A 24,068-nucleotide genomic window follows, 5' to 3' on the forward strand; every position below is an offset into this window, starting at 1 on the left:
GTATCATACTACCTGACTTCAAATTATACTACAAAACTATGATAATCAAAACAGAATGGTATTACCGGCTGATATGGGTCAGTGGCTGAGCATCAACCTATGAACCAGGAAGTCATGGTTAGATTCCTGCTCAGGGAAAATGCCCTGATTGCTGGCTTGATATCCAGTAGGGGGTGTGCAGGAGGTAGCCAATCAATGATTCTCTCATCACTGATGTTTCTATTTCTCTCTCCCTCTCCCTTTCTCTCTGAAATCAATAAAAATATATTTAAAAAACAACAAGAAAAACTAACATGGTATTGGCCAAAAAAAAAGACACACAGACCAATTGAACAGAACTGAGAGCCCAGAAATAAAACCACCTGTATATAGGCAAATAATTTTTGACAAAGAAGCCAAAAACACATAATTGAGAAAAGAAAGCCTCTCTAATAAATGGTGCTGGGAAAATTGTAAAGCCACATGCAAAAAAAAAAAAAAAAAAAAAAAAAGAAACTAGATTACAATTTGTCCCTATGTACAAAAATTCAAAATGGATTAAAGACATAAATATAAGATCTGAAACAATAAATTACATAGAAGAAAACATAGATACTAAACTTATGAATCTTGGTTGTAGAGAACATTTTATAAATTTGACCCCAAAGACAAGGGATGTAAAGGCAAAAATAAATGAATGGGACTATATCAACTAAAAAGTCTCTGCACAGCAAAAGAAACCAACAACAAAACAAAATGGCAACCAACCGAATGGGAGATGATATTTGCAAACAACAGCTCAGACAAGGGGTTACTATCCAAAATACGTAAAGAACTCACACATCTCAACATCAAGCAAACAAATAATCCAATTAAAAACCGGGCAGAGGACCTGAACAGAGACCTCTCCCAAGAAGACATACAAAGAGCCAGCAAATATAAAAAGATGTTCAACCTCACTAGCAATTAGGGAAATGCAAATCAAAACAATGAGATACCACCTCACAACAATTATAATGGCTCTTATCAACAAGATAAACAATAACAAGTGTTAGAGAGGTTGTGGAGAAAAATGGAACCTCATACACTGCTGGTGGGAATGTAAACTGGTACAGCCACTATGGAAAACAGTATGGCGATTCCTCAAAAAAATTAAGAATAGAGTTACCATATGTCCCAGCAATCCCTCTTCTGGATGTCTACCAAAAAAAGTAAAAAACGTTTATTCACAAAGATATATGCACCCCTATGTTCATTCAGCATTATTCATGCCAAGACATGGAGACACCAAATTGTCCTTTGATAGATGATTTGATAAAGATGTGGTAACATAGGTATTATGGAATACTACTCAACCATAAGAAATGATGAAATACTGCCATTGTGACAATATGGATGAACCTTGAGAATATTATGCTAAGTAAGAACCATATGATTTCACTCATATGTGGGATATAAACTAAAAGACACGAACAACAGGATGGTGGTTACCAGAGAAAAGGGGGTGAAGGGATAGTAAAAGGTAAATGGGGCTAAATACATGGCGATGGAAGATGATTTGACTTTGGGTGGTGGGAACACAATGAAATATACAGATCACGTATCGTAGAAATGTACACTTGAAACCTGTATAATCTTATTAACCAATGTCACCTAAATAAATCTAATATAAAAATTAATTTTTAAAAAAATTATTAATTAAAATAAAGTTTTTAAAAAGAGATTTAACCCCTCACCAGATCAGAAGCAGAAGACTGAATTAGATAAAGCCTCAAGGGGTCTTTCTGCTGTCTACCTTTATGAAGAATCTAGTCAAGAGCTGAGAGGCCTGCCGAAACCGGTTTGGCTCAGTGGATAGAGTGTCAGCCTGCGGACTGAAAGGTCCCAGGTTCGATTCCGGTCAAGGGCATCTACCTTGGTTGCGGGCACATCCCCAGTGGGAGGTGTGCAGGAGGCAGCTGATCGATGTTTCTCTCTCATCGATGTTTCTAGCTCTCTATCCCTCTCCCTTCCTCTCTGTGAAATATCAATAAAATATACTTTAAAAAAATAAATAAATAAAATATATTAAAAAAAAAAAAAAGAGCTGAGAGGCCTGGGGTGATTGATCATTGCAACAACCTATACCATCCCCAGTATCCATGCTAAACAGAAGATAATTATAGAAGCATTAGGTCTAGGACTTATTAATTCCTTTTAACTTCCAACCATAAGCTTCTATAAAAAAAAAAAAAAAACACAAAACAACAGTTTAGTTCAACTTACTACTGATTTACAGTTTCCCTCTATATCTGAAACTCTTTTGTTTACTAATTAGTAATTCTTTGAATTAAATTTCCCTTTGCTCAAATGACCAGTGTGGTTTCTCTCTCCTGACTGGACCTGATTCACACCCGGGTGTGCTCTCCCCACCGTATCCCCGCCCCACAATGTTCTCTGAGAGCCATGGCAGCAAGATTTTAAGCATTTTAGAACTTAAAACTAGTGTTTGATTTTTTTTTAACCTAGGGCAGTGGTCGGCAAACTCATTAGTCAACAGAGCCAAATATCAACAGTACGACTGAAATTTCTTTTGAGAGCCAAAAACCTACTTCTGCGCATGGGCCACGAAGTTTCAATCGCACTGCACGTGGTATTTTGTGGAAGAGCCACACTCAAGGGGCCAAAGAGCTGCATGTGGCTCGTGAGCCGCAGTTTGCCGACCACTGACCTAGGGGAAACACAGGTGGTTTAAAATATCAAATTTAAGTTCCTAATAGAAAAGGATCCTGTTTTCCATAGAACATTAAAAAATATTAAAAGTTTATTAGATTATGTTAATCTTTTATTTTAAATAAATGGCTGGTTTGATGCCTTAAACTTTTTAATTCAGAAGAGTTAAAAGAAGTTAAAATGTGTTTTATTTCATCGTTACCAACACTTCAGAAATAGGAGAGGTAATACGGAATTGCCTGGCACAGGGTACTGACCTTCACTTCCATCCACCAGAACTGGGCTACTGAGGAACTGCTTAAGTTCTAAATCAAACACTAAGTCAGAGTCACCAGTCTAAAATGAACAGATAAAAATAAAAACAACAGAGGTCTTTCTACAAAGGTCTTTCTGTAATAAATCAAGATGGCAAAATGATCTATCAGAGTACACATTCCTCACTGAACAGAAATTTCCTGACTGTGATTACTGAAAATAAAAGTAATAATTTCAATCACCTGTTATTTAAAACAGAAGGAAGCACAAAGACTCTTGTTTTATTAATTACTAAAAAGCTTCTCATTATAACAGGTCTACTATGCCCATCAAACAAAATATGGTCTTAAATATTATTCTGCAATATAAAAGAAGGAAACCCTGCCATTTGCAACAACATGGATGGACCTTGAGGGCATTATGCTAAGTGAAATAAGTGAGACAGAAAAAGGCTAATACCATATGATTTCACTTATATGTGGAATCTAAAAAACAAACAAAATGAACTAATAGCTATGAAGAATAGATTGGTGGTTGCCAGAGGCAGGGAATGGGATGAGAAGGTGACAAAAAAGATAAAATAAATCAAAAGGTACAAACTTCTGGTTATAAAATAAGTAAGTCCTGGAATGTAATGTAAAACATGGTGACTATCTATAATAATAAAAGCGTAATATGCTAATTAGACCGGACAGCTGAACGACCTTCTGGACATCATTCCAGACGTCCTTCCGGACGAAGCTGCAGCTGTGGGGGCCTAGGCAAAGGTGGTTGGGGCGATGAGGCAGGCAGGCAGAGTGGTTAGGGGCGATGAGGCAGGCAGGCAGAGTGGTTAGGGGCAATCAGGCAGGCAGGCAGAGTGGTAGGGGCAATGAGGCAGGCAAGTGGTTAGGGGCAATGAGGCAGGCAGGCAAGTTGTTAGGGGTGATCAGGCAGGCAGACAAGTGGTTAGGAGCTATCAGGCAGGCAGAGTGGTTAGGGGCGATCAGGCAAGCAGGCATACAGAGTGGTTAGGGGCGATGAGGCAGGCAGGCGAGCAGTTAGGGGCAATCAGGCAGGCAGGCAGAGTGGTTAGGGGCGATGAGGCAGGCAGGCAAGTGGTTAGGGGCGATCAGGCAAGCAGGCAGGCAGAGTGATTAGGGGCGATGAGGCAGGCAGACTGGTTAGGGGTGATGAGGCAGGCAGGCAGGCAGAGGCGGTTAGGGGCGATCAGTCAGGCAGGCAGGCAGAGGTGGTTAGGGAAAATCTGTCAGGCAGGCAGGCAAGCAGTTAGGAGCCAGCAGTCCTGGATTGCTAGAGGGATGTCTGGCAGTCGGACATCTCCCGAGTAGTCCCAGATTGTGAGAGGGTGCAGGCTGGGCTGAGGGACCACCCCCCCCATGCACAAATTTTGTGCACTGGGCCTCTAGTAGTTAATAATACTGTATTGTATAATTAAAAGTAGAGTAGGTCTCAAAAGTTCTCACCACACACACAAAAATTTTAATTATGTGTGATGATGGATGTTAACTAGACATTGTAGTGATCATTCTTCAATATATACATACTAGTCTCTGGTGCATGGATTCATACACATTGAAAGGAAATTAGAAGAAATATTTTAATATCACTATTCACCCTTTCTCTATAATTGAAGTGTCAACCAAATCCACGATTGACAATGACAGATGGAAACACACACGAGCAATTGGCACCAGCGAGAGCTTTACATGTATCACGCATGTGTGAGTCAACTTAGCCTTTTCATAGATATAGAACAAACTTGCTTAATTATACCTACTTTCTGACATAGCCAAACTTTTTCCAGTCCAGTGAAGCACCCCAACTTCTCTTTCAGGTAATTATCAGCAACACAGCAGTAAATATCAACACAAAGCAGATTATTATTGTAGATCACCCAGGGAGAACAAAAGGTAAAATATTTAACTGCAGCAGTGTTTGACTATATTGTGCACAGTGAGAAAACCTGAAGTCATTTTCAAGGTCCACCATTTCTTACTTCTTTTCAGTCGGGTCCAGTTTCTAAGCTTTCCAAACCTCCATTTTCTGGCTAATGAAAAGAAAATAGGATTCCACCGAGTCTCCTATCTACCTACTCCAGGACTCTGTGAGGATCAAATGAGATGAGGCATGGGAAAACACTTCACAGACATTTGGTTACAGTGTGAAATGTTTCTACCTGGCTATAAAGCAAGTCTTGTTCCTGGGCTGAAGAAACTGCAAGGAGGCTAGTCACTAGGGAGAGGAAGCCGGGCATTGCCACATGACGTCATTACCCGGACAGTTGGACACTTTGCATATTAGCCTTTTATATATATAGATGGCCAGTGCGCATTATGGCAGCTCCTGCATTGAGTGTCTGCACCCTGGTGGTCAGTGCACATCATAGCTACTGGTCAGAGGGACACTTAGTCTTTTATATATATAGATATCAAACTATAATATTGTACACCTGAACTAATATAATGCTATATGTCAATTATATATTTTTAAAAAACTAGTGGCCCGGTGCACGAAATTCGTGCACATTAAAAGGGGATTAATTAGAGGAAATAATTTAATATTGCTATTTGCCCTTTCTCTATAATAGAAGTGTCAGAGATGAAAGAAAATTAGTAAAATGTATATGAAAACCTTCCTCCTGTCAGAGTCTGGGGCATGCCACGGGACCCAGAGTCAAGTCCTTGCTCACCCACATGTGCCTCAAAATCACGTGAGACCCAGACCCACCCCTCCCCCCCGACTGGGCAAGATCCAGACCCGGCCAGTCCCACCCTTGTCAAGCCCCACCAGGCAGGGGACGTAGCCTCATGTCCCCCGGCTTGGCACCAGGACAGGGGGGGGGGGGCATGGCCTGAAGTCCCCAGCCCAGACTGGGGTGAGTGGTGTGCCTTGAGGTCCCCCGTCAAGCCCTGCCAGGTGAGGGACATGGCCTGAGATCCCCTGTCAAGCCCGGCTGGGGTGCAGCCTCAGGTCCCCCAGCCCAGCACTGGGAACGGGGCACAGCCTCAGGTCCCCCATCAAGCCCTGCCAGGCGGGGGGCGCGACCTGAGATACCCTGTCAAGCCCTGCCAGGTGGGGGGCACGGCCTGAGGTCCCCTGGCCTGGCTCTGGGGTGGGGGGAGCAGCCTGAGGTTCCCTAGCCCAGCACCAGGATGGGAAGTGCACCTTGAGGTCCCCCGTCAGGCCCCGCTGGGTGGGGGGCACGGTCTGAAGTCCCCTGTCAAGCCCCACCTGGTGTGGAGTGCACCTTGAGGTCCCCTGTCAAGCCCTGCCGGGTGTGGGGCAAGGCCTGAGGTCCCCTGTCAAGCCCCACAGGGGCAGGGGAGGGCGTAGCCTTAGGTCCCTGCTGATTGCTCGTTATGGCTCCTTATGGGAACTTGGCTTCAGCTGTGGGTGCAGCCATCTTTGTGATGGAGTGATTGTCAATTAGCATATTCCCTCTTTATTAGATAGGATTACTGCCTACCATGTGACAAACAATGACTCAGATATAAAGAATACAAAGATAAACTAGGATGTTATCTATTGCTTCAAGTATGTGGAAAGTAGAAAAGTATTTAATTTAACAACTGGCTACATATTTTTAATTTTCTGCTCTATGGTCAGCTAAAAAAGATAAAGCAGAAACACTTAGGGTAGGAAAAATACAAAAATTTCAACAATTGTTGCAATTTAAATATTAACATGCTTAAAAAAATAAAGGCAAAGCACAAAACATGAACGGTGCCAAGATTCTTTCCCTCAGTGAGCTCATAGTATAGTTAGAGGTACAAATATGCAACCCCTAAACAAAGCACAATATCCTATATAATAAAAGTCTAATATGCTAAGTGTCCAGTCATCCGTTCAACCAATCAAAGTGTAATATGCTAAAGCAGCTCAACTGCTCACTATGACTTGCACTGATCACGGGCAGACATCAACCGATCGACCAGTTGCTATGACATGCACTGACCACCAGGGGGCAGATGCTCCGACTGGTAGGTTAGCTTGCTGCTGGGGTCAGGCCGATCAGGACTGAGCTAGATGGGCCGGACATGCCCTGGAGCCCTCCCTAGGTCCCACCCTAGCTGGCCAACCTCCCACGTCCATCCCCGGCCCCAATAATGCACCAGTGGGTCCCTCAGCCTAGCCTGCACCCTCTTGCAATCCGGGACCCCTTGGGGGATGTCGCAGAGCCGGTTTCAGCCTGATCCTGCAGGCCAGGTCGAGGGACCCCACTGGTGTACAAATTTGTGCACCGGGCCTCTAGTTATTGAGTAAAATGCTAGGGATGCAAAGAAATAAATTCTGACGCAGGGAGGCTGAGAACTTTTAGCTGAGTCTTGAAGAATGAATAGGTCAGGCAAAGGAGACAAAAAAAAAAAAAAAAAAAAAAAAAAAAAAAAAAAAAACAAAGATTCCCCCCAAAAAAACTTGGAGAATTGGGGCATGTTAAATTTATAGGTATGTGTGGAATAGAGTCCAGAACAGGTGCAGAAGAAAAGCCAAAGATAAACTGTGGCTTAAATTTTTAAAAAGGGTGATCAGCCCTGGCCAGGTGGCTCAGTTGGTTGGAGCACTGTCCTGTGGACCAAAAAGGATACAGGTTCAATTCCTGGTCAGAAAACATACTGAGGTTGCAGGTTCGATTCCCTGATCAGGGTGTGTATGGAAGGCGAATGATTAATGTTTCTCTCTCCCTTCCTCTCTCTAAAAATCAACTTTAAAAACACATCCTTGCATGGGGATTAAAGGAAAAAGGGGAGTGATCATATATCTACTCAAAGCAGCATACTATCATCAGGAGGTGTTTATAGCCCTCAGAATATTCCTTCCTCCTCTCTCTCACCCAGCTGCTGAAGAGAAAGCCTCACTATTCGTGTGGATAAATAAGATTCACACACCTGAGCAAGTAATAAGCTGAATGCTTAAGTAGTAGAATCCTCAGTAAATATCACTTATGATTTAAAGGAACAGAACTTTTAAACATAGTACATCCTGCCCTACCCCTACCCATGAAGAATCCAATCATTGTTCTGCATGGCCAAGTCAAGAGGGAAGGTAAAAAGCTACTAGAAATTTTTAGCCACATTTTATACTCCTATCAGGGCAGATGCAAGAACTTCCTTCTCTTAATGCAAATCAATTACATATTTTAAGTTTTACAGTTTTAGTCAAACACATAGGATCTGGGAGCTGCAGGATACATTCACTTTGCCTACAGGCTAGTTTCTGCTGCATGCTCAAAGAGTAACAGTGCCTGGATTTTTAACACTACATGATTAGAGGGATCTGCTTTTGCAGATGAAACAACTATGGCACTAGCTTGCATTTATGTAATTCCTCTCTCTGTGGAGACTTAAGATGCTTCACCAGTGTTATCTTATTGCAGCCTCATTCAATCTCCATAAGAGTAGTACTTGGGAAATTAAGTTTCACTGAAGGCAAAACTGAAATAGCAAAAGAGAAAAGGTCTGGCAAATACAGGCCTAGAACCCAGCCACTATTCAGACATTCACAATATAATAATGTAAAAAGGAACCGAACAGTGAGACTGAATGAGTATGCCTAGCAGGCGAAAAGAGGAATGGAGTGTGACAGCCTGCCATCTTCTAGGTGAAGAGAGCAGAGTAGGGGCACACAGAAGACACCAACACCCAGGATGCCAGGGAACTGGGCCTAAGGTGCCATATTCAAAATGAAATCTTCCTTACAGATCTAAGAACTGCAGGCATTTGAGGAGACTTCCCACCTTGGACTGTGCCAGATCCAGCGACATGCTGCACATATTAAACAGTGTGACAAGTAAGTCCATGCCCAAGTAAGTGGGAGAAGCACTTGGTGAAACACAGCTAGTGCCTTCTCCGCAAAATTCCTTAGGACCTTTACTACGAATGTATCTGGAAACTCGAAGAGAAAAAGGATTCTACAGCATTTCCAAAACTTATTTCACAACAGGACTACTTCCTCTCTCCCTGTCCAGAAAAATATACTAACATCTACACAACTGCCCAACAATATGGTAAAGTTCACAAATGGAGTTTAAACCCAACACATACACTCATCAGGTGGTGAGATTACCTGCAGAGACATAAACCCACATTATCACTTCACTTTTATTTAAGGGAGACAAGGATGAACTTCATTACCTGTTGGTGGTCGTCTCTGTAGCACCCTTGCTGTACCGTTTCTAAAAGTTTCAGGGCCAACTGCTGCCTCGAGGGACCATCTTCATCCGTGGATATGCAGTCTTCCAAGGCCGTAGAAGAAAGTATCTGCAGAATTGGCATTACTAGCAGCGAGGAGGACTTTGGAATTTTCTGACCATCAGCAAAAGAGAGGAGCTTCAAAGCTATTCATCAAAACAACAATTCATGTTTTTACAAACTAATACCACAGTGAAACAAAATGCTATTTTGTTTAAGGGTGATATGCAAGAACTTTTCTTTACAACTGGGTCACACATATAACTAAGATAATAAATCTTATCTTTTTAGAAATAAAAGGAAATTAAATAGTATCCAAAAACAAGTTATTTCTGTATATAACTGAAAACCTGATGAAACTCTTAGAAAAAATACATATGTCAGAAAGTATAAAGCAACATTTTTAGGTCAATACAAATTTCTTTAAAATACAATTCAACTTTTGTCCTTGTTCTGTCAGATCCTTCTACTGCCTTCAACAAACAGAGCCAAGAGCCCAGAGTTCCTGCTCGGTGGAGAGCAAGACCAGTGAGTGCGCTTCCCGTACAAGCCCAGCTGAGCACTGTATGAGAGGTTAGTAAGGAAGGAAGGAGAAGCTGGGCTAGCTTTCCATTTTAATGGCTGAGAAGCAGATCAGGAAAGTCTCAAGGTCCATAACCAGCATCAGTCAAACCCAGTTTTACAAATGACTCTTTTTCCTAACATGGACACTCAATTTACACATCAGAGCCACCCATGCAAATGTACAATGACTTTGTCACGTGTATAGTCTCTCCTAGACTAATAACAGAACAAGTTAAGGCTTAAATGTACTTATTTCATGGTTACTGAATGAACCCTGATTTATGATGTTACTCATAGGCTTCTGAGCTAGATTACCAAAGCAATAAACTGATATCCCCACTATACCAAAGACAAAAAATTTTATAAGCCTTAAACCATGTCAGTGAGTTGCCAGTATTTTATTACTAAATCACTTGGAAGTCAAACCTAAACATAGTATGAAATATAAATACCTGTTTCTCTAACACTATTAATTTACATTTTTTGTCTAAATATTAGTCTTAATCCATTATTGTCTCTGAGATATCATGAAAATTCATTATCTTTGACAAGGTATTAAATGCATATAATACGAATATTTATATACTCTATCATAAGTCTTCCAGGCAATTTTAAAAACTGCTATTTACAATCATAATTGCTATTTAAGAAGCATAATATTGTATTAATGCTCTGAATTTTTCAAATGTGAAATAATCAATATACCCTTGGTTATTCTATTTTTTTGAATGCTTGTTCCCATAATAGTAAACAATAGTTCTTCCTTATTTTTCAAAAGACATGCTGGCTCAGTAGTTTTCAATATGATTGATTCAATCTAACTAAGGTAACTTCAAACCAGAGACATTGGTTTAAAAAAACAAAAAGTCTGCTATCCATCAAATAATGAAAGTATTGGGGTGTTTGATCCTATAGCATCCTATTATACATGAACCACAACAAGAGTGTACATTCAGAATTTAAAAAGGGAGTTCTCTACAGCTTCAGAATTTCTTTTTGTCACAAAAGAAAATCCATTTATGTGAAATATCCACAAAAGGCAAATTTACAGAGACAGAATGCACATTAATGGTGGGATGAGGATTAACTATAAGTGGGCACAAAAAATTTGCAGGGGGGAGGTGATGGAAATGTTCTAAACCTAGATTGTGGTTCTGGTTACATAATTCTGTAAATTTCATAAAAAGACACTTTATTGTACACTTTTAAATCATAAAATTTACGGTAAATAAAATATATCTCAATAAAGCTGTTTAAGAAAACATGGCCGTCAGAAGTAGTAGCACTAGCAAATTACACATGTGGGATGATGCCATGTTCAGAGTTATAAGAAAAAAAAGGCAAAAGTAATTCAGGAAAGGACCAGGGTGGAGGATACAAATAAGCATAAGGCCAACAGGCAAGGGCAGGGCGGAGATCAAGGCCACAGAGCAAGGGCCCTCTGCCACATGCTAAAGCCATTCCCAAGACAGACTGCAAGTGCAGGAGCAATCCACCCTCAAAATCATGATGAATGAAAATGCCCAGAATAATAGACTACACAATCAGTATTTACCTCAAGCATGTTTTTAAAATGAGGGTGGGACTGTATCAGTGTATCATGGTACTATCCAACAATTTACACAGAACCTCCATTATCACACGGATTACACTGGACCCAATAAAGCTGGGCAACATTAATGTAAAAGCCGCATTTAAAGGTGTGACTTATCTGCTAATCTGCCAGACCCAACACCTTGATTCTTTACCACATCATTCTTTTTTCCCCCCAAAAAAAGCTCAAATGCTTTCAGGTTTCTGCTTATGTCACATTGGCTACTGTTGCATAAGCCAAAGCAAATCAAATGACATTTAAAAAATATTTTTATTGATTTCAGAGAGGAATGGGGGAGAAAGAGAGAGAGATAGGAACATCAATGATGAGAGAGAATCATTGATTGGCTGTCTACTGCATGCCCCCCACCCAAACTGGGGATCGAGCCCATAACCATGTGCCCTGACTGGGAATTGAACCCTGACCTCCTGTTTCATAGATCTATGCTCAACCACTGAACCACACCAGCCGGGCCACATCATTCTTAAATAGAACATTTTTGCCTTCCTTTAGTCCCATTCCTCACTTTTCTTTAAATAATACTGGACAGTGAGGAGAATGTTATCTTTCATTTGTCTAACTAGGTTAATTAATAACCATAAATTAAATTTTGTCCAATATGGCAAGAGTTTTGAATAGTAAGGGTATAGTTTTCAAAACAAATGCTAAACAATTATTTCAAGGGTTTTATGCTATTGATTTTGAGTGTGCTGTACAACTATGAATAGCTGATATGCCCTTCAATATATTTACCAATGTCACTGCTAAATGATTCTGCACAAGGTAATAAATACCTTGTTGGACAAGAGAAAAAAGATTCTATGTGATAATGATTAATTAAGAAAATTCCAGAACAGAAACTCAAAATATACAGGACTTTACAGCATAACAGGATATATATAGCTCAAGGGACTCCTGCCAACCCTCAGGTTATGTTTACTTTTTCCTGTTGTCAGTGGCATTTACCTAGACTTAAGATTGGCTTCTGCTGACTTGAAGGAGTCTGTAGAAGTAGCAAAGCTATTCCAATTATGACCAGTTCAACAGGAAAATCCTAAAGAAAAGAAGAAAACACAAAGAGTTGTTAAGAAGTTCCCAGAGCCATGGCTTTATAACATGTACCCAGGAAGAGTACATTCAGCATGAAAGATTGTTAACCCGTTACAGTCGTGCCTCCATACCCGTGGGCTCTGTATCCACAGATTCAACCAAAAGCAAATCAAAAATACCTTAAAAATGGTCGATAGTTGCTGACGTGCACTATGCAGTTAGATCCATGATGGTTGCATTTGTACTGAACAGGTGCAGACTTTTTTCCTTGTCCTTATTGCCTATTATTCCCTAAACAATACAGTATAACAACTATTTACATAGCATTTACATTGTATTGGGTATTATTTGCAATCTAGAGATAATTTTGGGTGTGTACGAAGGGTGTGCGTAGACTATATGCAAAAACTACGCTAATCTATTTAAGAAACTTGAGTATTGTAGAGTTTGGTGTCCACGGGGGATCCTGGAACCAATCCTTCAAGGACACCAAGGGATGACTGAACACAAAATTATGAACAGTAAGCCTGTTCTCCTAAAGGAAAAATCGGCAAATGCCGGAGCACTCACACACAAATTCAAAATCTTGTAACTGGCCAAAGAACAATAGGCTAAAAAAATAATTTACAGGATTAATACCTTAACACAATACCGCTGTATGTCTTCAAAACTGAATCTTTGCAAGCCGCTAAAGACAACCTGAAATCCTGAATTTAAGAATATTTCATTTTTGAGAAGTAGCTCAGTTGTCTACTTACCTAATACAGGCATGATTCATCTATATAACTTGCATAATAAATTATACTAAATGCATTTTAATAAATCATATTATAATGGAAGAAACATTAGTGCCTAGGGAGGCAGAGATTATTTTTAAATTACTGTAATTTATTAAGCATATTTAAATGCAGCAAAGCAATAACCATAGAAACTTTAAATCATTAATTTTACCAAGTATATGAACAAAATGAAAAAGAGAAAAAGGACATGTACATTAAGTTCTAATAAATAAGATGCAAGTGACATACGATATTATTTGAGGATTCTAAATACAGAAAAAACATTAACATATTATGGAACTAACAAAAAAAGGTCTACCACACTTTGCTAGAATTACTTCACTCTGAAATTTCACAGAAGTACCTACAGAGCAGAAATACCTATAAATCATGAGGACAGGCAAGGAAAAAAGGATACGTGATGTAGAGCCACATTAAAGAAACCCTTTAGAGAAAACAACTTCATCTGAGCCACTCAGAAGTTATAATCTTGGGGATGCTATCAACTCTGGCACAAATTAATAAATATCTATATATATATAAAAGCCTAAGCAACCATACGACTGGATGAGTGGCTGGTATATGACATGCACTGACCACCAGGGGCCAGACACTCAATGCAGGAGCTGTCCTGGGTGGTCAATGCGCTCCGACAGCCTGATCGGCCCTGATGGGGTCTGGGTGAGATGGCCCTGATCGCCCCTGATCTCTGGCCAGGCCAAGGGACCCCAACTATGCACCAATTCATGCACCGGGCCTCTAGTATATCTATAAGTCATTTAAAAAGTGAAATTAATCACAATGCAAAAATCTCCTTAAAGATGTTTATGGACTTAAAAAAACCAGCTAGCCTGGCCAGTGTGGCTCAGTGGTTGAGTGTTGACCTATATAATCCAGGAGGTCATGGTTTGATTCCTTATCGGGGCACATGCCCAGGTTGCAGGCTCCATCCCCAGTGTGGGGCATGCAGAAGGCAGCCAATCAATGATTCTCTTTCAATATTTATGTTTCTCTCTCTCTCTCTCCCTTGCTCTCTGAAATATTATTTTTTCAAACAGCTAAAGAGGAAAATTATTATGATTTTTAATGGAATATATTCTAATTTGTGTCTTTGCAGTTTATATATGTTCACTATTTTGAAATACAGTTGACAACCATGAAGCAACTGTTATCTATTTGAGGACAATAAATTTATTTTGAAATAAATACGCTTACAGTATACACCATCACACTATTCTTTGCCATTATCTTTTCCTCAACTTCATTTCAAATTCTGCATGTTCATAAAAAAACAAAAAGAAAACCAGCAAGAGGATTTAAATTTCAAATTTACCAGCTACCAAGAGGGTCAGAGACAAAGTATTCCTGTATTAGAATGCTATCACAGGAAAGCCTTTCCCACAGAAGCTGTCACTGAAAGGGTCATTAAGTAGCTTTTCAGGGTTCTGAAATGGTCTACCAGGGGTCCTCAAACTTTTTAAACAGGGGGCCAGTTCACTGTCCCTCAGATGGTTGGAGGGCCGGACTATAGTTTAAAAAAAAACTATGAACAAATTCCTATGTGCACTGCGGGCCCGGGACGAGTCGGCTGCTAAGCAGGACAGGCAGCGGCACCCGGCGGGCCGGATAAATGTCCTCGGCGGGCCGCATGTGGCCCGCGGGCCGTAGTTTGAGGACGCCTGGGACACATCTCACATGGCTGGAACTTAAAGGTATGAAGGCAGAAACAAGAGTAGCCTGTTCAGAACAGGGTGCAAGGAAAGAGCTGGAGATGCAAAAGTAAGGAAAAGTCATTGTGGAGGATTAAACTAAATGATCTTACATTGCTTTCACTTCTGAGAGGTTACAAGTTTGTTTGATTGATTTCTAACAGACACTAAAGATTGATACCATTTCCTGAGATCTTTTCATAAAAGTTGTGTTGGACATCTCATGTGCCACTTCAAACACTGCTGTAGTTACTCTTGCTTTAGACCAATGAGACATCCCGAAGCACAGGGAGTTAAAACTTGCCAATGAGGCAACAGAAGCCCAAGTACAATATCTCCCTCTTTATTCTGGGTCCCTCAGAGTTGTTCTGAGACATTTCATACGGCTACTCAGAATATTCTGTGGGATGGAGCAACCGGTGCTTGTAGCAGTGGCAAACTTGATAATATTTATATCGCCTCTCCCTGGTCAATATTTCGCTCTTCTTGGCCCTCTCCCACATGCTTCCTGTGACTGTACTTGCAAATGAATGCCTGTTGCATCAGCCTCTGCTTTGAGGAAACCCAGGGTCTGCTTCTGTTTACTTTTGCAGGAACCCAGGCTAATTCAGAGTCTACCTAGAAAAGGAAGGCAAATATTTAAAAAAGGGGGGGAAATGCCATTGGAGTCTACCCTTGGAGTCTACACTTTTGAGCACCACCTATGTACCAGGCACTAATGTGCCTAGGGATGCTGCTGTGAACAAGATGGTAGGGAAAACAAAGTGTGAGGAAGGCTACATCAGAGGTAAGTATCTGTAGCAGACACGATGGAGACGGAGCCCAGCTCACAGTCTCCCAGGGCCATGTCTGCGCCTACCCTGTCCCCAGAGCAGAGCCGATTGATCCAAGCTGGGCCAATCAGACAATAGGGGCTTGATCAGATTCAGGATTTGTTTAGTTTCATTTTTTGTTTCTAAGATGACCAGGAGTTGTGTGATCTTTCATCCAGAAGCACATAATGTGTGTTGCTCTTCTTTTTTTGATGTTAGTAGCTATTGATGTTCAGTGCCTAGTTCAATTAATTCATTAGGAGTTAGAGACAGAGTGCACCAAGAGGATACAATCAGCAGAATTCACAATGTAGAAAACTCTACAGCTCACATAAACCAAGTTTTTCAATACATACAAGGTGGGTGGGGGGGCAGAAGTAGATAATACAATAATTATTAATAACAATATAAGAATAAACTGTTTTGCATACTCACACTTGTAAACCTACTTTTTTTCCACCCTGTATACTTCAAGGGAAAAAAAGGGAGGGAATGGAATGACCTTTAGTATAAAAGATCATGCACACAAAACTATATTATGATGTGTAGGCTTATGCATTTAGGTGTTAAAACTATTTTTAAAATGTAAGAAAGATACTCCTATAGAAGTCAGGACAGTCAGGGGACAGAGGAGGTTGTGATTAGGACTAGGCTTGTGGGAAACTTCTGTGGTGGCTAAAAAAGTTCAATCTGTGTGATGCTTGCTAGGGTGTTTGCCTTATATGCAAATTATATATATGTGTGTGTGTGTGTGTGTGTGTGTGTATATATATATATATATATATATATATATATATATATATATTCACCTGAGGGCCTAGTTTAAAATACAGATGCTTAAGCCTCACTCAGCCCTGCTAATTCAATTTCTCTAGGGGCAGGCTCCAGGCATTTGCATTTTAATAAACTCTGCCTAGTGATTTTTATGCACACTAGCTTGTAAGCTTCACAAACCTTGTCTGTTTTTACCTAATTATTTGTAGCAAAGTGTTTGCCACAGAAGATGCTTACTAAATATATGCTAAATGTGTAGTTTGGGGAGGGGCAGATATACAATAAGATGGTCAGAGAATGATAGTAAAAACGACTAAACTCTATAAAATTATAATTGATAATCATGTCACTATGCAAATGAATCTAGTACAAGCACAAAGGAACAATATGAGGTACAGTTAAAAACACACAACTCTTGGTAATTTAGCTATATAATATTTTCTATATAATATTTATCTATATAATATTTATCCATAAAATATTATCTCTACATTTTTCTATATATTATCTATTATATACCCAATAGGTATAACCATATATAGATATTATATAGATATATAATATAGATATAATTATACATCTGGAGGGGATTTGATATTTTATCATAGTATGTATTTATTAATATATAATAGGCATTACATAGTACATGACAGATATACAGTATATTACTGTATGTTATCATACACATCACTACTATACATAAATATATTATACTAGAGGCCTGGTGCACGAAATTTGTGTATGGCTAGGGTCCCTAGGCCTGGTCTGTGATCAGGCCAATCTTCCCTGGCTGTTGGCAGCTGGCCCCGCCCCCTGCCACCACTGCAGCCCACCGTCTGTGTATGGGACCACCAGCGGAGCGATCGAGGCCCTGCTTGCACCCACCTTGGCCTGGCGCCACCACCACCCACCTAATTCCCCGTTCCCCATCAGGCGATAGGAGCCTGCCGGCCAGAAGGAGGGAACAAGAGGTTGGCCAACAGGCCCCAATTGGGAGATCAGGGCCTGCAGGCTGGGGGCAGCTCCTGCATTGAGCGTCTGACCCTTGGTGGTCAGTGCACATAGTGACCGGTTGTTCCGCCATCTGGTCGATTTGCATATTATGCTTTTATATTCACTGAGTGGCCAGATTATTATGATCTCTGAACGCATAATAATCTGGCCACTCAGTATATATATTAGAGGCCCAGTGCATGAATTCGTGCATGGGTGGGTTCCAGCCAGCCTGGCCAGGGGGAGGGGACATGGGCGGTTGGCCAGCCTGTCTGCTGGTCGAATTCCTAGTTGAGGGGACAATTTGCATATTAGCCTTTTATTATATAGGATATACACTGAGTGGCCAGATTATTATGTGTTCAGAGATCATAATAATCTGGCCACTCAGTGTATATAGATAATAGTATATAAAAATAGTATCTATAGAGTCCAAGCATAGAAACCAGTCTAACCACAAGATTGTCAAACTGACCAATGAATTGCTTGAGTCTTCAGCTTTCACCAAAACACATTCACTCTCTCCATTTCCTTGCCTGCCATTTACTCCCTTAATCCAATTTGTTCCTACCACCACCACTGCACTGAAACTGCTTCCTCTAATGTGGACAATAAACTTCCACCTGCTGTATCATAAGAGTACTTGCTTTTCTGATCTTACTTCACATCCTCTCTCCATGGTAATGCTGACCATTCCCCTTTTTAAGAGATTCCTGCCCTTGATTTTCATGTCACCTGTCTCTTCTGCTTGTCATACAACCTTCAGCCCTACTTTCCTAGACTCCTCTATCAGTACACTCCAAATATCAGCAGTCCCTGCAGTTCCAATCCAAGCCCTGTCATGCAACCCCATAGTTAAAATTTAAAACTCTCACTCTAAAGGTACAAATCTATACCTTTATCTTAGGCTTCTATCCTGACTTTCAAAACCACACAGCCAACTGTTTATGATCCATACATACATTAAACCAAGCATATCTCAAAACAAAGTTGCCAATTTCCTTCTAACATCAGCTACCACTCCCCAAAGTGAATGACACTACCCAGTTGTCCAAAATAGAAAACTAAAAATCTACCAAGGACCCTCTCCTTGACCATCTAGTCACCACAAAGCCCTATTGGTTTCATCTCCTATATTTTTATTTTCCCATCTTCATTTCCCTAATTAGCCCCTTGCTATAAACCAGATTGCGTCCTTCTAACCTCAAATTCACATACTAAAGCCCTACCTGCCAAGGCAACAGTTGTTGAGTAAAGAAGCAATTAAAGTTAAACCAAATCACAAGAGTGGAGCCCAATTCCAGGAGGATTAGTGTCCTTACAGGAAGGAACAATAGAGAGCTCACTTTTGCTCTCTACCAGGTGAGGACACAGCAGTTGTCCACAAGCCAGGAAGATAGATAGCCCTTGCTAGGATTCAAATCAGCCAACACCCTGATCTTGGACTTCCTAGTCTATAGAACTACAAGAAAAAAAAAATGCTGTTGGTTAAGCCACCCAGTCTATGATATTTTCTTACGGCAGCCCTAGCAGTCTAAGACATCCCACCTCATTTCCTGCCCCATAAGTGTTACCCTGTTCTAAACCCTCCTCCGCTCTACCATCAGAATAATCTTCCACACACAAAATAGCAGGGCACCTCTCTGCTAAAAGGTCTTCAATAGCATGCTATTACCTAGAAGATAAAATGTGAACTCAACTCTGGGCCTTATCTCCTATACCTTGACCCTTCAACAATACTCAACACCTTCTCGTTTTTTGAGCGGGCCATGCTGGCCTGCTCTCTCATGCATCTGTGCCTGGGCATATGCTGTTCCTGCAGCCAGAATGCCTTCCAGCCTCTGGTGTGGACCAGGCCAACTCCTATTCAGACTTCTCACATCTGAACTCATGCCCTCCTTTCCTTAACTGTGCCCTTTAAATACAGCAAAGCATTTACCTTACTGTATTGTAATCATTTATTTGCATGTCTGTAAGCCCCTTGAGGTCACAGAATGCACCTTTTCATCTATGTATTCTGTAGGGTCTGGCATATAATAAATGTTCATTACTTGTGTCCTATGTGGGTAAATGGAAAAGTGACAGAGTGGCAGATACTTAACTGATGCTCTAAAGAGTATTTAATGATTCATTTTGATAATAAATGATATTAGCAGTAGTTGTACATTAGTATGATCTATGAGAGCAACACACCTTTGATATGATAAAGTATAAGTGCGCACCCACCCAGCTCCTTCATATAAGACCCACTTAAGTGATAACTGACTCATTAAAATTTCTTACTATCCTTACCTCCTTCAGCAGTTCAACACTACGCTCCAAAAGGTGAATTAAAGATGTGCATTCCCCAGTTATCTTCAAGCTGACTTCACAGACGCACAGCAGCTGAAGGGTCAGCTGAGTAAGCTGAATTTTCCAGAAACCAGGGTGACACGAAAGGCTTAAATATACTTCCTCGATAAACAGCATCACTTCTGTTGTCTGTATCAAATCCTTCATCTGTTTTAAAAAGTCGTTATATAACATTGCAATAAAGTACAAACCAAAGAATAATTTTAAACTACATAATAAATGTTAACAATAAAATATTTTCCCCTTAAACTTATAAAGTCTTAAGACATGCAGAAATATACAGAACTCAGATGGGATTAATCTATGCACCTTTACCTTTTCCTTCTGTCACTATGGCAAACAAAATAATTGCTACTGTTTTTATTACTGCTGCCTGGCACCAATTGTTTTCACTTATTTTTCTAACTTCTGAGTGCAAATTACTTAAGACAAATTACATGACAGTGCCAACATCTTGAAGGAAATTAAAGTTGGTTTTGAGTTCTCCAAATGAACTCTCCTTTCTACAATTGCAACATAATTACCTGATATTAAAGCGCTAGCATATTATTCTAATTCACTATAAATCCTTCATCTGCAAGGTATTTGCTCAGAACACCTTAACTGAGAGCATCATTTCCACTCTCAGCAGACATGAGGAAAGACCATATTCACATGGCAGGGTATCTTCTCCACAGGCTAATGGATTAGATAGGAAAGACTTGGATGCTCTTGAAAATCTCAATTCAATTCAAGGCCAACTGTTTTGATCACAATTCTGAAGTGGGCATTAAGGATATGGTCCTGCTAGCAGACACACTGGCATTTCCCAGAGATTAGGTTACAAACAATGAACCATCTGCTTCAATCAGGAGCCTGTGTCTGTTAAATTCATCAACAGGAAAGCCTACAGTTGACCAGCTGTACCTTTCACCAGTCATTACCACCATAATAACCCCAAGTTACACCCAGAGAAAAATTAATTCCTAGCAAACAAGAGAAAAAAGATATTATAAGATCAAGGGGGAGGAGATAGTCCAAAATACCAAGTTATAAAAAAATAAATGTAAAAGATTTAGTAAATTATTTTGCTCTTTTGCAAATATAGAGTGGGAGAGGCAAAAGGCCACCAAGAAAAGGAAGGGATTTAAAATTAAGTAAAGCCTCATGTCTGACATTTCCTTGAATGCATTTTTTTTGGTGCATAACCGAAATTTTCCATAATAAAAAAGTTTTCGAAAGACAACCTCAGCAAGTTAGCATTAAAGGCTCTCTAATCTTTATCATTACCACAATTCTTAACAAGAACAATTTTGAGGTAGAAATAGATCATGTACAATGGTAACATGTATGATGACAAGAGCCACAATTAAAAAGAAAGAACTGCTAGGACCAAAGTCAACAGTAAAATGTAAGACAGGTTAAGTCCCAATAAAGAAAATATAAATTGAAGGGCAACTGGCATGAGAAGAAAAGGCAATAGGAGTTCCACTGACGGCCATCTGATCATAGGGCAGTAGGGTGGCATGGCTATTTCTAAAAAATTTTAATGAATTTGATTCTATTCAGGTGCTCAGTACTGTATTCAGCACTAAGAAGAACATTTCATAGTAACACAATCCGAGCACCAATAAACTAGAGAATTCCTGCCATAGGACAGTGAAGCCTGAAAACCATTTCATATGGAGAAAAAAATTGATGAAGGAAAGAAAGGAGGAAGAGAGGGAAAGGGGGGAAAGATGGAATGGGGAAAAGGAAGGCAGAGAAAAACAACATAGGATGCAGATAGGCTTTTGAAAAAGCTTGTTTTTTTTTTCTGAGAAGAATTGTGACTAATGAGTAAAGTCTTAGGAAAATGCAGGTAAATTAGAAGAAGTACTTGCTAAAAGGAAGGAAGGAAGGAAGGAAGGAAGGAAGGAAGGAAGGAAGGAAGGAAGGAAGGGAGGGAGGAAGAAAGGAAGGGTTTCCTTGTAAAATAGTTTTTAAAGAGTATAAGAAATGCCTGTAATCAGTGGGAACATGGATTACATTGCTGTGTTCAGATTCCTCATTCTAAAAAAGCCAATATGTTCAGTGATTAAATGTGTTTATGTTGCTAGTTTAATTTGTTTCAAATGGTGTATCCCCCTTTTTTTCTCTCACCTATATCAACTATATTAACAAGTCTCATATTCCCAGAAATATTCCACAGAGCTCACTTTGAATAAGTATTTAGGCTTGTCAGTATATGCTCATGAAGCTGAAGACAAACCTCTATCCAAGAGCAGAGAACAGGGTAACGCAAGCAAGGTGTGGTAGAGTGTACCCTAGTTCAAGATGTTCACCACATTGCTTTATTGCCCGCACAAAACAAAAGCTTGGGAAAAGCCACAGGAGAATTCATGTTAATTCCCTTTTCTCTGCCTTGATTACAAAAAGACCAATTTCTGAGTCACAAAGGCAAGATTCACTCTCATCATTCCTTGCTAACACAACTTAAAACAGGTCATCTGTGACCACAAGTGATCACTTTGGAAAATATTCTCTCCATCCACTAAGCAGCACGGTGCTCAGATTCTAGGCAAAGGACAAACCCAGATGATGGGACGGGATGGCCTGACAATTGAACCACTACATTAAAATCACAACACACTGGCAACTTCAGTTTTTGGTATGTGTGTTTTTTTTATCTGCAGTTATAGAGACATTAGCTCAGATTTATCTCTCCCCTGAACTCCCTAGGCATTTTATCCATACCTCTGTTAAACATCTTTCATCCACCCACTTTGAATTATTAAAATTTATATACTTGGTTAAACTCCCTTACTAGACCCTGGGCTTCTCAAAAGCAAGACACGTCAGGGCCTCGCACATGTTGTAAGGGGACACGTGGAAACAGAAACCGAGCCAGCACTCGGCCAGTCAGCCCTGGGTCCCAGGGCTCTGTCTGCCCTGAGATACACCTTTTTCCAATTTGCACAAAGAGATCTTTTTTATTTTTTTCTGATAACTCACTTAGTCTCTTGCACAAGGAGAAATTCATCTCAAGATTCTTTTTCCTGAGAAGCCTTTCTTAAGCAAAGGAAAGTTTTCACTCCTACTAATCCTAACATGGAGTGTGCTGATTTACATATCTGTGAATTCAGTTAACATTGTATACATCAGTGTTAAATCTAGATTTGGTTCCTTCCTCCTTTCCAAAAGCCTGAAGGCTTTTCTGGAGCCAGGACTGTGCCCAAGTTTGCCGAGTCACAGGGGTTCTACTTTACACATGACAGTGCCAATCAGCATGTGCTGATGCTCCGAGGGCAGGAGGAAAGGCCTTACCTGCAAACACGGGACCATGTCGCAACACAGCTGAAGGATCTGCTGCTCCAGTATCGATGGCTGTTCGTCACGAAGAACCCGGGGTTGAAGGAGGACCTTCAGCAGGGCTAGTCTGAGTTTAGCATATTCTTGCAACTGGGATGGTTCACAATAGAGATACCAGAGAAATGGTGCCATTATTTGGACACATGAAGCTTCCGACCTGCAAATCATGTGACACAAAAGCCAGTCACAGAGTATCAAGCAAGCAAGTGTCCGAGTATCAATTAATAGCTCATGACCTATCATGAACTGTGTTAGCAAGTGTTAACTACTTTTCATGATTCTTCTGTTCCACCACGACCTACCTATACCCTCACCAAACAGTGCCTTGTGCGCTGGAGAAAATGACAGCATCCGGAGACCATAAGCCTGCTGGCCAGGACTAAGAGTCTCTACCTGCACCCTAGAATAGCATCTACCTAGTACATCTCATCCTAGGATAGCATCTGCATTTCACACTAGAACAGCATCTGTATCTCACACTGCATCTCCAGCATCTGTCTTTGGTGAACAGCAGAATCATCTGAGAACCTTTCAAGAATTATAGATGTCAAAGGAACCATCAACAAAACAATAAGAAAGACCACTACATGGGAGAACATATTTGCCAATGTTATCACCGATAAGGGTTTAATCTCCAACATTTACAGGGAACTCATACAACTTAAAAGGAAGATAAACAATCCAATCAAGAAATGGGCAACGGACCTAAATAGAAACTTTTCAAAAGAAGACAGAAGGAAGGTCAAGAAACATATGAAAACATGCTCGAAGTCACTAATTATCCAATAGATGCAAATCAAAACAACAATGCGGTACCATCTCACACCTGTCAGAATGGCTATCATCAACAAATCAATAAATGACAAATGTTGGCGAGGATGCGGAGAAAAAGGAACCCTGGTGCACTGCTGGTGGGAGTGTAGATTGGGGCAGCTACTGTGGAGAACAGTACGGAGTTTTCTCAAAAAACTAAA

At 40.4% G+C, this 24,068-nt stretch overlaps 1 protein-coding gene across 7 annotated transcripts in view; it reads right to left on the bottom strand.

Annotated features, from left to right (window-relative positions):
* Window positions 1–24,068, bottom strand: part of FOCAD (focadhesin) — a 310,432-nt gene that overhangs the window by 201,398 nt on the left and 84,966 nt on the right. For all 7 annotated transcript variants that reach the window (XR_013960579.1, XR_013960580.1, XR_013960581.1 and 4 more), the window contains exons 7-10: window positions 23,050–23,251; window positions 19,705–19,911; window positions 12,262–12,349; window positions 9,081–9,283 (exon numbers count right to left, since the gene is read on the bottom strand). Coding sequence is in view for 3 of the 7 variants with exons in the window: in XM_080667664.1 (XP_080523790.1) it covers window positions 9,081–9,283; window positions 12,262–12,349; window positions 19,705–19,911; window positions 23,050–23,251 (700 nt within the window). In the remaining 4 variants the exon portion in view is untranslated. The remainder of the gene's footprint in view (window positions 1–9,080; window positions 9,284–12,261; window positions 12,350–19,704; window positions 19,912–23,049; window positions 23,252–24,068) is intronic.

Source organism: Plecotus auritus (genome assembly GCF_963455305.1).
Source record: "Plecotus auritus genome assembly, chromosome: 5".
NCBI classification, from domain to species: domain Eukaryota; kingdom Metazoa; phylum Chordata; class Mammalia; order Chiroptera; family Vespertilionidae; genus Plecotus; species Plecotus auritus.